Below are 13,656 nucleotides of genomic sequence, written 5' to 3' on the forward strand. Positions count from 1 at the left end.
TGTGCACCAGGATACATGCCTAAGAATGTTCACAGGCAATGGATTCATAGATATGACACCTAAAGCACAACCAACCAAACAACAAAATAGAAATATGGGCTTCATCAAAATTTTTGTGCTTCAAATCTTGGACACTATCAGGAAGGTGAAAAGACAAGCCACAAAATGGAAGAAAATATTTGCAAGTCACATATCTGGTAAGGGTCCAGTTTCAAAAGACAAAACAAAACAAAAAATATCTTACAACTCAACAATAAAAAGACAAATAACCCAATTGAAAAATGGGCAAAGGATTTGAACAGACATTTCTTCAAAGAAGGTACATAAACAGCCAATAAGCAAATGAAAAGTTGTGCAACATGATTACATATTAGGAAAATGCCCTTTTTATTCAACCCCCTCACCCACTTTTTGGCAACCACTGATATCTTTTCCATCAATAGTTTTGCTTTTTTCCAGAATGTCATATAAGTGGCACACCATATAAGTAGGTAGCTTTTTGTGTCTGGCTTTCTTTGTTTAGCATAAAGTACATGAAATTCATCAATGTTGTTGCATGTATCAGTAGGTTGTTCTTCTTTATTGTTGAGTAGTATTTCATTGTATAAACGTACCACAGTTTATTGATCCATTCATAAGTTGAAGGAGATCTGGGTTGTTTCTGGTTTTGAATTATTATGAATAAAGCCACTACAAACATTCACCTATGAGTTTTTATGTGGATGTATGTTTTTTTTTCATTTCTCTTTGCAAAACAGTTGGGCTGAAAATCCAGCAATTCCACTCTTAGATATTTGCCTAACTGCTGCATCATTCTACATTCTCACCGGCAATGTATGAGAGTTCCAGTTGCTCTGCATCCTTGCCAGCGCTGAATATTATCATATTATCAGGTGTCATTTTCTTCTTCTTCTTCTTTTTTTTTTTTAAGCTGTTCTAACAATTGCATAGTCCTTTCTTTTAACAGAAAAAAAGTAGCAGGAAGCAATTTTTAACATACTGAATTACTGTTTATAAAGCAACCTTGATTCTTCTCTTTCTTTTAAACCCCACAAGTCAGGGTATTATACTGACTTCACATTCAAAACATACCCAGAATCTGACCACTTCATGGCTTTCTCTCTAATCTGAGCCTTGGTGACTCATCTGGATTATTGCAATATCTTCCTAATCAGTGTCCCTGATCTACTCTTGTCCTTCAGCAGCCAGAGTTATACCTGTTGGATGATCTTGTTTCTCTGCTAAAACCCTGCTGTGGCTCCCTGAGCCTCACTGAGGTAAAAGCCAAAGTCTACACAGCCTTTCTGTCTACCACTCTCCCCCTTGCCCACTTGGCCTCAGCCACACTTGTTTCCATGCTATTCCATGAACACTCCAGACATGTTTCCATTGTGGCTTCTGCTCTAACCATTCCCTCGTATCTATTTGACTAGTCCCTCTCCTCCTTCATGCCTTTGCTCCAAACTCATAATCTCTACGAGGCCTACTTGATTAACACTGTAAACTACCCCTTTGCCTCCCCTAAGCTTGATTTACTTTTTCGTTTTGCCATATTACTAATCACCTTCAAAGACCCTCTGTATTTACTTATTTATTGTGTTTATTGTTTATGGTGTATTTCCCAACCCCACCCTACCCCTGCTAGGATATAAGCTTCACAACTGTAGGAATCTTTTGTTTTGTACACTAATATATTTCAAACACTACTGGTACATAATAGGTTTAAAATAAATAGTTTCTGAATGAATGAACTAACAATAGCAGCAGCAGCATTTAAGGCCACACAAACGGGAAAACTGTTTGAGGCCAGATTTATAAAAAGTAAAGCAAGGCAGAATATGACTCCCGGGGATGAATGTGGACCTGGCATCGTGGGACTGAGAGTATCTTCTTGACCAAAAGGGGGATGCAAACTGAGACGAAATAGTTTCAGTGGCTGAGAGATTTCAAATGGAGTCAAGAGGTCACTCTGGTGGACATTCTTATGCACTATATAGATAACACGTCTTAGGCTTTAATGTATTGGAATAGCTAGAAATAAATACCTGAAACTACCAAACTCCAACCCAGCAGTCTGGACTCCTGAAGACAATTATATAATAATGTAGATTACAAGGGGTGACAGTGTGATTGTGAAGACCTTGTGGATCACACCCCCTTTACCTAGTGTATGGATGAGTAGGAAAATGGGGATAAAAACTAAAGGACAAATGGGGTGGGATGGGGGATGATTTGGGTGTTCTTTTTTCACTTTTATTTTTTATTCTTGTTCTGGTTCTTTCTGATGTAAGGAAAATGTTCAGAGGTAGATTGTGGTGATGAACGCATAACTATGCTATCATACTGTGGACAGTGGATTGTGTACCATGGATGATTGTATGGTGTGCGAATGTATTTCAATAAAACTAAATTTAATTAAAAAAAAAAAAAAGTAAAGCAAGGGATAGAAAATAAATTTTCTAACATGTTAGCTGAAACCACAAGACTGAATTTCCCTAAACACAAGTCTATCCAGGCAGCATTTAGAAATTCTGCAGAAATATAAAAAAGCTTTGCTTTTAGAGAAAAATAAGTGAAACTAACCAGGTTCATATGTACAAAAAAAATGTCCTGGGACACCAACTAACTAGGTTTCTTCTTTCTATAAACTTCTACATATGTGTAATTTATTACCAATTTTATTTTTTTAATCTAAGTTCTATTTGCATTATCTTTCTATTTCTATTTTTTATCCTCAGGGAAAGACAGAGAAGTTACTGCTCGGGCATTCTCACAGCTTCCAAAGAAATGGCTTAGGTGTTAATCTTGTATTTATGTTTGATGTGGGTAATGATGGCTATGACTAAAGCTGTAGGTTTATTAATATGCAGGGCTCTCACCTCATTAGTGGCAATGTATGTTTTGAAGTTAAGAAGTAATGCTTGCTGAAATGTTGGATCTGGCCTAATAGACTTTCTCACTGTTCATTTTCTTTGTTTTACCCACAATCAGTAGATGCTATGGTTACAGTGCTCACATATATACATTTTAATAAAGACAAGTTTTCCACAGAATTATGTCCTCATGTTTGGTTGAGAGAGAAAAGATTTGCATAATTTTTGACCTAGTAATACAAAGTATAATAAACCCTCTCCCTGGCTTGATTTGGAAGTAGGGTATTCTTATTAGCTGGATAAAGTGATTAACTTATCGCTATTATATAATGAAAATATACCTGCATTAACATTTGATAGTTTATAAAGTACTTTCACATATATCATCTCAACTAAATCTTAAAAAAAGCAAAGTAAATTTAATGGTGATATCTGAATATAACATCTGATGATTCATTAGGAACAGCAACGGTTGTACTTGAAGTTCTAAAAAAATTTCCAGGCATAATACATTACCGAATAAACCAACTGTTACTGAACTAGCAAGTCTCATGGGATGGGTGGCTTGTTGTTGCTTACAGCTCAGATTTCATTCTGCTCTACAGTGCTCACCAGATATACACATAGAAAGAATATGGATTTTTAACAGCTTGTTTGGAAGTCATTAACTATATTTTATTAATTCTGAAATATACTACTTATATTTTTTATAGCTAAATATCTTCGACCATTGTATTCCAAGGAAGCCATTTTAAGGGGAGAAAGTTTGTTCTCTTTATTCATTAGGTAACTGAACACATCTCCATTTCATAATCTTCCATAATTTGTGCTCATAAGTACAAAGAAATTTCTTTCTTTTTCTACCCTAGTTTTTAGGGTACCATTCTTAGGGAAGAAATTACTTCTGGGCTAATGACAGGTACTTAGACCAATACAACGAGGAAGAAGTTTAGCTCACTCATTAGTGTTTCTCTTTCACTACCTTCTTTTTCACTGCCTGCCTTCTCAGAGTGCCTGTACTATGCTCCCCCTCCTGCAGAAGGACCCCTCTCTTTGATTTTACAATGTGACACATATTCAGGTAGAATTCCTATCATCATTCATTTAGAGAAAGCAGAGTATATGTGCTTTTAAGAGGGTACGGCAATGAACTTATACAGCAAAAGTGTATCAACAAGTATATTACCTATTTAATTGCCTTAGCTGAACTTAAAAGCTCTGATCTCTAATTGCCTGATTGAACTGATCTAAAAAGCTACAATTTTTTAATCAAGGAGAAAATTAAATAGCTTTTTGGTAAATAAAAAGGCATCTTTAATCTTATATTTATGGAATCTAAGTTATTAAATATGGACAAAACCTCTAAACTATTAAGTTAATGACTCAATCTAGAGTAAATTTTTTATTACAATGCTTTACAAAAGTCTTCAGAGATACCTGGATGCTTCTACTTTTAAATAAAAACACAAGCTTTTAGATCCAGAAAGCAAATGCTTCCCTGAATAGCTAAGAAACTAAAAAACTAAACATATAAATATATGCAATGAGGAATATTACCACAGCATATTTATTTCTGTAGGTGGGAACCCATGACTATTGGGGAATAACTGTTCATGTGCACTGTCATTCATTAGTCTTTCCATCCTGACAGACGTAAATGCACATTCATTCACTGGTATTTATTTAAAACTAAAATCCCTAAAGAGAGTTTGGTGGCCCATTACCACTGCTCCCACTCGGCCCTTCACAGATGCCTTCTTCCTGTAACTAGTGGTACATTATAGCAGGTTATTCTCTGTGGAAATAGGGCTGACTAGTACAAACTGAAAAGAGAAGCATGGGCTCTGGATTCCCTTTTGAAATCTCCATGCCCTTAATTAGTCAAACCATTAAGGCCCTCATCTATCACTGATCAAAGAACACTTTCTTAGCTTAAGTTGCACCCAGAGATGAGAAGAAGGTCCTAACTGCCTCTGAAAGGCTAGGATCAACCACACTTGCCCACAGTGATCACAGGTGGTTTTACTGGGAATTTGACAAATAACTTGTACTTTATTTTTTAGATTTAGACAAAAATCTATTTGAAACATGTCTATCAAAATCTCATTTCATCTGAAAAATTCTGTTACTTCTCCTTAACACAGTAAAGCTAAAACCAAATAATTTAGATACAGGAAATACCAAAGGAATATCTACTGTCAGCATGATTTCTCATTTTAAAGAAGAAAAACAAGGATGATTGCTAAATAAGTAAATTGTATTTCCACACCCATTGCAGTTCCCAGAATTAACAAATTTCCTAATAGAAAGTTATAGTTGGAGAGAATTCATTACAAGTCAGAATTAAGCTTTATGCTTAGCTGATACTAAGGCGCAATTTAATAACACTAGCATTTCCATGAGAAATGCTTTTCACAAGAGCTTTTCTATTGAAAATTGACGTCTTCCTTTGGTTCTTTTGTCAAATGGATAGCAGATGTCCATAAAAATCAATAAAATGACTAGACTTGACCACTGGGTTAATTCCTATTAAAATGGCTATAACCACTTCATGGGTTGGTGGGTACAGAGGAGGTGGGAGCACAGAGAATGAAGCAATATAAGTCATATTACATTAAAGATCATTCTCTCTTAATCTTAGTGGTGAAAATGCTTCTTTTTTCTCTCACTCACCAGACATATTTACAATCTTTCCCAGGGAAAGTAATATTGACATAACTCGGCTTGCTCTTCTTAAATCTACATTTTGCATCAACTATACTCTAGAAATAGAATGGAGTGGCTTTAGGGAGAAATTTGCTTTACAATTCCATTTACTCAAGAACTGAATTGATATTTTACTTATCAAAACCTCTTCAAAAGAGGATGGAGGATTTAAGAAGAAACTTGGCATCACTAGGATATCAAAACCACCACAACTAAAAACAACCCTTAGTGATAGAAGTGATATTAGAATTGAAGACATCAGTTGTTTTTTAATTTATCATTAGTTTATACCTTTCAAAAAACACTTCCCTTTAATCACATCTAATGTATATGCTGTTGCATTTCCCAAATGTGCATAAAGCTAGATGAGCAGATGTATAAAATGACACAGTACTGTTGGTAACATTAGGTTGGTATTCTCTGTTTCTTACTTAATAATTTGCTCTGAAGAAATTTAGACATTTGGGGAGCATTAAAAAAACAAAGGGAGGTTCTTTTTACAACACTCAACAGTTATCTGATTATTCTCTCATCTGTTCTGTTAATAACCAGGAGACCTCTGATGCTTTTACCAATTCCCTATTTAAAGTTTCATGTTGAAGGTATATAAAGCAATCTCTTAAGGAATAGTGCATGAAACCCGAAATGTTATTAAAAGGAAAGGATGCAATTGTATAGAAGGTGAAGGGCTCACATTAACTCAAGTTACATAAGAAAAATGAAATCCTGTCATTTTTAAATACTATGAAATATCTTTATGCAGGTTTGCTAAATGTGAGTCAGAAAAAGACTATACCAAGTTCATAATCACAATGACAGCATTTGAGACAGAAAACAAGGAAAATAACATTTATAAGGAATCATCATTTTGACTACCAAACACATCTGCTGGCTTAAATATTATCATTTATGCTCTTTAAGAGAAATGCTCCCCACCCTCCAAAAATGAAGTCACAGCTTATAAGCCCAGCACGTACCTCTATGCAAAATCTTTAAACTCCACAAATAGGTAAGGCCTTTAACAACCTAAATTTAGGAAAGAGAAAACAACGCAATTTTGTTTTTTATAGGAGATTTTCCACATTTAAAACAAATGATCCTATCAACCCTAATTCCTCCTTTAAAACACATTCAAAAATGGTTAAAACGGCAAAGTTTATGTGATACACAGTTTACAACACTAAAATTAAAACAATAGCAAAAACTCAGTCAACCAACAAGCATTTATTGAGCATCTCCCATTTCTGTGCCAGGCTCTGTGGGGGTGCCAAATGTATAAGCCACAGGTTCCTTCCTTTAATGAACTTCCAATGCTCTGAAAATAAGATATACCCAAAGGAAAAATATGTGTGTATGTGCATATAAAATGGAAGTACATATAATTAAATTCTTAGTGATGGTGTGGGCAGGGGACAAAAGGGATAGGAAAAGGGGACAAAGACTTTCACTTTTTATTTCTACATATCTGCATTTAATTTTTTAAAATCAGGACATTTTAGACCAAGGATTGATATTTCTTAAAAGTTAACGAATGAAATAAGGCAGTAAATTCCAAGAAGGCAGTGGGTGAAACAGATACTACTCTATCCCACCACTAGTCAGGAAAAGCTTTACCAAGGTGCTGGGCCTTGAGTAATTGATTCAACTGAGGAAAAGGGAAGAAGGGGTTCAGGCCAAGATAAAATATGTAATCAAAATGCTGGGCAGAGTACTCATCAAAAAATATCAAGTTCATGAAAGAAAAAGAAATACTAAGACACTGTGATAGATTAAAGGAGAATGAAGAGACATGAAAACTAAATGCAATGTATAATGCTAGACTGGATGCTGGACCTGAATTCTTTTTTCTTTTGGTCTGTGCAGGGTATTACTGGACAACTGGCAAAATTTGAATGAAGTCTTTCAAATTGATTAAATAATATCAAGTTGATTAGATAATGGTATTGTATCAATGTTCATTTCCTGATTTTGACCATTAATAGTGATTACATAAGAGAATGTCCTTGTTCTTAGGAAACATTCACCTGAAGAATTTAGGGGTAAGGGACCATGGTGTCTGCAACTTATTATTATTATTTTATTTTTTTTGGAAAAAAATCTATTATTATTATTTTATATTTTTTTGGAAAAAATCTATTTATAGGTTATTTATAGATTCATAGCTTTTTTTAAGCAAATAAAACTGTACAATTGGGGAATATGGGTGAAGCATTTGTGGGAATTCTCACAACTTTTCTGTAAGTTTAAAATAATTTCAAATAAAAGATTACCAAAAATGATTTTAAAGAGGAAAGAATAAAGCACATTATGATGATCATTACAAGAAAGTATGGCTGAAGCAAAGCATGTATATAGAGGAGTCATGTAGACAATATTGGTAAGGCAGGTCAAGGGAATAAAATGAGAAAATACAAACATATGACTTTGATTTGGATTTTTCACTTTAATAGCCTGAGTCAAGAATAATTATGAGACACTGAAAAAAGATGTTTCCAAAACTCTAAGAACATGGGTTACAAGTGTTACCTTCTGTGTGGAAAACGTAACCAGTGATTGCCATTAAAACTTTAAAAATCTTTAAAAAGAAATTGTTATAAAAGTAGATGCAGATGTTTTATTCACAACCATTAACTTTGTACGCACAGGGACGTGAACATAAAAGTTTCAAGGTTGACTATTCATAATTAGGTTCCAGACATAATGAACGAATTACTATTGCTCAATATTTACTACAAGAATTTAAAAGTCCCCATCATTATAGAAAATTTTAGGTGGGTCAGGTCTATAAGAACAAGAAAGCCTACCATGATGAGAAATAACGAGGGGTTTACGTCTTGAAAATGATGAAAAGAAGGTTGAGGGCTAAACAGGGAAGGATTTTAGTTGATTGAGAAAGACCAAGAGCAATAGTAAAAAAGGGAAATGCAAAGAAAGAAAAACAATTTTAAATATATCACTAAAGATCTTGAAGACAAAATCTGTATCAATTAATGCTGGGCCGAGGTTAACATATTTTAATCGTTCTTATGGAGTGGAATGTACTTCTGGAAGACATGCTAACATGGGAAGATCAATTCTACTATATGTTTGTCTATTCTAAAGGAACAGAATAAATTTTTACAGCAACTGATTTCTTTCAGAGTTAAGAATATTTGGCATTCCAATAAAACTAATGTGTTCTAGACATAACATAGTGAAAAAAGAAAACATCAAAATATAATGATAATTTTATTACAGAAAGAAAAAGGAAAAAAATATTTCTTTAAATGTTTGTGAAAAAAAGAACATCAATGATGTACACAATTTTTTTCTGAGTAGTAGGAGAAGGTCATGTTGCATAGAAGTAAATCATCTTCTAAGATCTGGAAGCAGAGTTAAACTTCTCAATATAAAAGCATACATGCATATTAAAAAACCTACCCATTAAACCATTAAAGAGAGCTTACCACTAAAAAATGATTCCACAGAAAATGAACAGTCAAAAAACATACAAGGGAAAGGCAATCCATCATATTCAGATTGTCAGGAAGAAAAAAAGTAAAACAAATACTTGACATTATGATTCTCATCAAAATTATAAGTTTTGTTGGAGGCTCAAAAAGAAAATATTCTCCTATTTTTGTCAAAATAGATTACAGTTTCCTTTTAGACGTATATAAGTATCAGTGAGCAAGGGAGCAAGAAATCGGTTCATTGAAATTAGAGAGTGTTGTTGGTATTTAGTAGGCTAGATTTCACAATGACTTGACAAAGCCTTGACACTAAAAGTACTTATATCTGCCGTCAATCACTCACTTCTTGACATGTCAAGTGCACATCCTTTCAGGGACAACTTCAATCAACATTAGCACTCAAAATACAGTACACAGTGTCACTGCTTCAGAAATGAGAGTAAAAATAAAATGTGTCAGATGGCAAGGAAAGGCAGACTGGCCTTCCTCTTTATAAGAGACTAGATTCAAAAGGAAAGTGGAAAAAAAAATCTTTGAGCAAATTGAAAAGCTGAAATCACTAGTTTATATGGATTTCTTCTTGGAAAAATATTCTCTTGCCATCCATCCCATAAGAAAAAACTGAACAACATGCCACAGTGGCTGACGGGGGTCCATCCTATAACAAATCTTGGATCTTTGGACCTGCCTTGCATGCCAGATTTTTAGAATCTGAAAAATAAAGTTAATTTGGGGAGGGAGGGATGCCTGGATGTAGGACTAAGACATGAAGAGAATCTAAAGCAATTGTATGCGTTTCTCCCACTGTCAACCATTAGCCATGTGTCAATCTGGTGTCTGTCAACAGCAACGAGATTATCCAATTTTGTAGCCTACTTCAGATTTCACACAAACAATTTACTTTGGAGGCATGACATAAGTAAAGGCCCCAGAAGAGTTTATAAAAAGTGGCAGAAGAAGAGCAAAATTATCAAAAGCACTCTTAACTCTGGCTGTGGGTGATTTTCATTACTATGAGCTATGAGGCACAAAAGCTGGGGAAATTGGACACATTTTAGAAACAAGCGAAGAAACCCTAATTAAAAAAAAAAAGTACAAGGGCAAATGTAAACAATGCTTTGGACTAGCATTTATTTTAAATACATTTAGCCTGTCATCAGAAAATTTTTTGTCATATTTTCAATCACCCAATAGACAGCTCTATATTTGAAGCTGGATTATTTTTTTCTGCTGACTCCATTCACTTCACAGGCTTCATACTCCAGTCAAATTGAAAAGACCAGTGACCTTGTGTGTATATGGCCTACACAAGAGTGCAGTAAGATTTATGAAGTCCGGGAAGAACATGCTTCTCTACAGAGGAAGGCAGATTTCTATTTTTGCCAAGTTCAATAGATAATTAAGTATATAGAATTTATGTACTTCTCTACTTTTCAATTGGGATCCTTGCCTTTTTTCATCCTTTATTATACATGTTAATAAACTCTGGAGACAAGAACTGCCAAAAGCCACAAAGCATTTGTTTGCCCAAGAGATTAGAAGAGGAAATGAAACATTCTTCGTTTCATCTAAAATAGTGATTTAATAAGTACTCAAATTCCATACTAAACTAATCTACCTAAACATGTAGATCAGAAGCTACTTAGCAGCAATAGAATCAGAAAAGGAAGTTCTCATCACCCTGGGCAGTTCACACTAATAATCAGAAAGAAAAAAGGAAAGCTGTGAATTACAATGAACTAAGACTAAATAAATGTCTATGTTGGATTAAAGGATTTGAGTTGTCAGTTTGATGTATAATGAATGTGAAAATCAGCCATTTAATTAAATGGTACATAGTATAATCACTTTGTTCTGCATTAAACTGCTTAAGTTATCAGAGTACCTTTAGTTTAGCAATTGTTTACTATTACACCACCCTGTGACTTCTCTTAGACACTGTTTAACCAACATGATTCCAAATTCGGAATGTGGAACTTACATAGTAATGTCAGTTTAGTTGATATTTTTTCATTAGTTTATTAGTAAATATAGAAAATAAGAAAACTACTTTCAATCACAAAAGGAACAAACTTGTAGATATAGCTGTTGAAAAATTAAAAACCAATTAACATAAAAAGACTGGAAAAATCTTTAATAACAAAGTAATATTTTCTCATAGACTATTTTATAACTTTGACTTTAAAGCATTTGTTAATCATATGCATGTAACTACAAAATGTCCAAAACACATTTTTTTTAGAAGAACTTGGAAATTTTACTGGGCAAACAAGTTCATTAAGGTCCTTGAAAACAAATAAAACTGGAAAAGGTCAGAGAACCAACCTATAAGCAGAAAGATGTCATGTGACTATGTTATTAATGTTGGTTGGTCCATGAAAAGAACAAAGGACAAGAATGATAAAAGCAGAAGAGAATTAAGAAGGCCCTAGCAGCCAATAGGGATTTCAGACAAAGAGAAAAAATCATAAGGGTATAAGGAGAATAAGACTTGATTAGGAAGATTAAATAACCCAAATTACATAAGAATGAAGCTATATACTCACTGCTACTGCAATTCTTCCAAGGACATGCTCTGGAATTTCTCTATATACATCCAAAGATCCCCCTGTAGAGACAAACAAACATGTTGTGTTACTACAAATGAAACTATCAGAAAAGTGCGGTGGACTCCTCCTCTGGGCATCTATTATGAGAATATTTTTTTCTCTCTGTACATCATACGTGGATGTCTAAGGAAAACTGGTTTTCAGTCCAATTTTATTTATGATATTTATTTCTCATAATTCCAGATGAAGTATAATTAGATACTTCTACTTTTTCCCAAGTACATAATCCTGTATATGTAAAAACTGAAGGAAACCTAAGAGGTCTATTCAGGGTAGGCTAAGATTTTGTACTTTAAGTAAACTTAAATATATATACAAAGCTACAAAGATCAATATATAAAAAGATCAATGTAACAATCACATTTAGGTCTCTGTCAGTTGTAACAGTTTTCTCAAATGTAAACAGGGCTCTATATCAGAATTTTCACATTAACCAAACAAAAGCTGATGGATATAAGGTACAAAATGCACATGAAAACTCATAAAGTAAAAATAGCATGTTAATAATTACCTAAATGAATGTTACCTTCAAATTAGGTACCAAGGCAAGCAATCAAGCTATTCCAAAGAAACTACCTTGGTTTTTTTGGAAATTTTCTTTCAGACCACTTTGAAAGACACTTTATGAGGTAAAAAGAGAAAAACCAATCTCTTTATTTTATGTCATACCTCATTTTTCACTAAAATGGTATTTGCTAGCATCCTTCACCTTTATGAAATTTAGCTTTAAATGACTTTTGACAATTTCCAAAAACCAAAACCACTAGACTCTTGGAACACTATGACGGAAAGGAGTCATGTTTTTTATTTGTTTGGTTCTCGTATTTAATTTTTATAAATCCAGCAACTAGCAAAACTAGCAACAGATATTCAATAAAACTCTTCTGGATTAATAAATGAAACTCACCATGAATTTCATCGGATAGATGTAGCTGCTTCTGAAAACAGTTTCAAAAGAAGGGACCCAAAACCATTTGTAGCAACACCTTTCTAGGTGACTTAATTTGAAAGGAGCAATATTCCTTTGGAAGTATAAATTTGGGTATGTATGCTTTTAAAATTTTTACTTTTATGTAAGTAGTATAAGAATTTCAGGAAGACATGCTCTTAAAGAATCACTACTACATATTAATATGATTGTATGAAAAATATTTTAATAATATGTAATAATCTTTCTTTAATAGTCAAATTGGGGTGTACACTCTTTGAGTTCTATAAAGGAATTATCCAGGATATTTGAGAAATAATGTTCTATCAGAGGCTCAAAATTAATTATGTATGTAATTAAGTATGGCTCATAAGATAGTAACATGGAGCATGCAATTCTCCTGAATTCAGTTAAGTCTATTTTTCCAATATGAATATTTTTAATTGTCAAGTTTTCTAAAGCTGAACACTAGAGAAAAAAATTAAATAATGTTTTCCTGTAAAAAATGCTGCATATATACATACACGCACACACATATATACATATATACATACATATACATAAGTAAATAAAGGGCTACTGGCTACATATTTATCCTGTTTAAAGCATATAGAGGAAAATGATGACTCTTCTAAGTAACTTTTGCTTGCAATTTTCAGATTCTGAAAAGAAGCTGGAAAACCACATGTTGGCTCTGTGTGCTACCAGGAAGATAATAATGGGGGGAAAAAGATACTTCTGAAATGAACTGAACCATCCTTATTTACTAAAACAGAATTTTTATTATAGATGCAATAAAAATGAAAATACAGCAGAAAAATATTTTATGTTCTCATTGATCTTTCAGATGAATTGGCAGTTACAAGGATGAAGCTCAAGAAGAGCAAGCTTTATGCTTTGCTGTTTGGAAAACTGACAAATGTAGCTTACCAGACCAATTCCTTATAAAGTAAACTACTTGAATGGCTCAAGACTGGGAGGTATGAACCCATCCAAATATACCAGTAAAAAGTCCTAAGAGATTTATTTTTACCTAGGATATAAATCAGGGCTTAATTAGCTAAACAGACAGAGGTTTCAACAAACTA

The 13,656-nt window shown here is 33.5% G+C and overlaps 1 protein-coding gene across 4 annotated transcripts in view; it reads right to left on the reverse strand.

Moving 5' to 3' along the window:
• Positions 1 to 13,656, reverse strand: part of MAP2K5 (mitogen-activated protein kinase kinase 5) — a 320,772-nt gene that overhangs the window by 172,307 nt on the left and 134,809 nt on the right. For all 4 annotated transcript variants that reach the window (XM_037833600.1, XM_037833604.1, XM_037833603.1 and 1 more), the window contains 2 exons: positions 11,578 to 11,639; positions 6,557 to 6,605 (listed from right to left, as the gene is read on the reverse strand). In XM_037833600.1, the coding sequence (XP_037689528.1) occupies positions 6,557 to 6,605; positions 11,578 to 11,639 (111 nt within the window). The remainder of the gene's footprint in view (positions 1 to 6,556; positions 6,606 to 11,577; positions 11,640 to 13,656) is intronic.

The sequence above is a fragment of the Choloepus didactylus genome, chromosome 4 (assembly GCF_015220235.1).
Source record: "Choloepus didactylus isolate mChoDid1 chromosome 4, mChoDid1.pri, whole genome shotgun sequence".
Classification (NCBI taxonomy): Eukaryota; Metazoa; Chordata; class Mammalia; order Pilosa; family Megalonychidae; genus Choloepus; species Choloepus didactylus.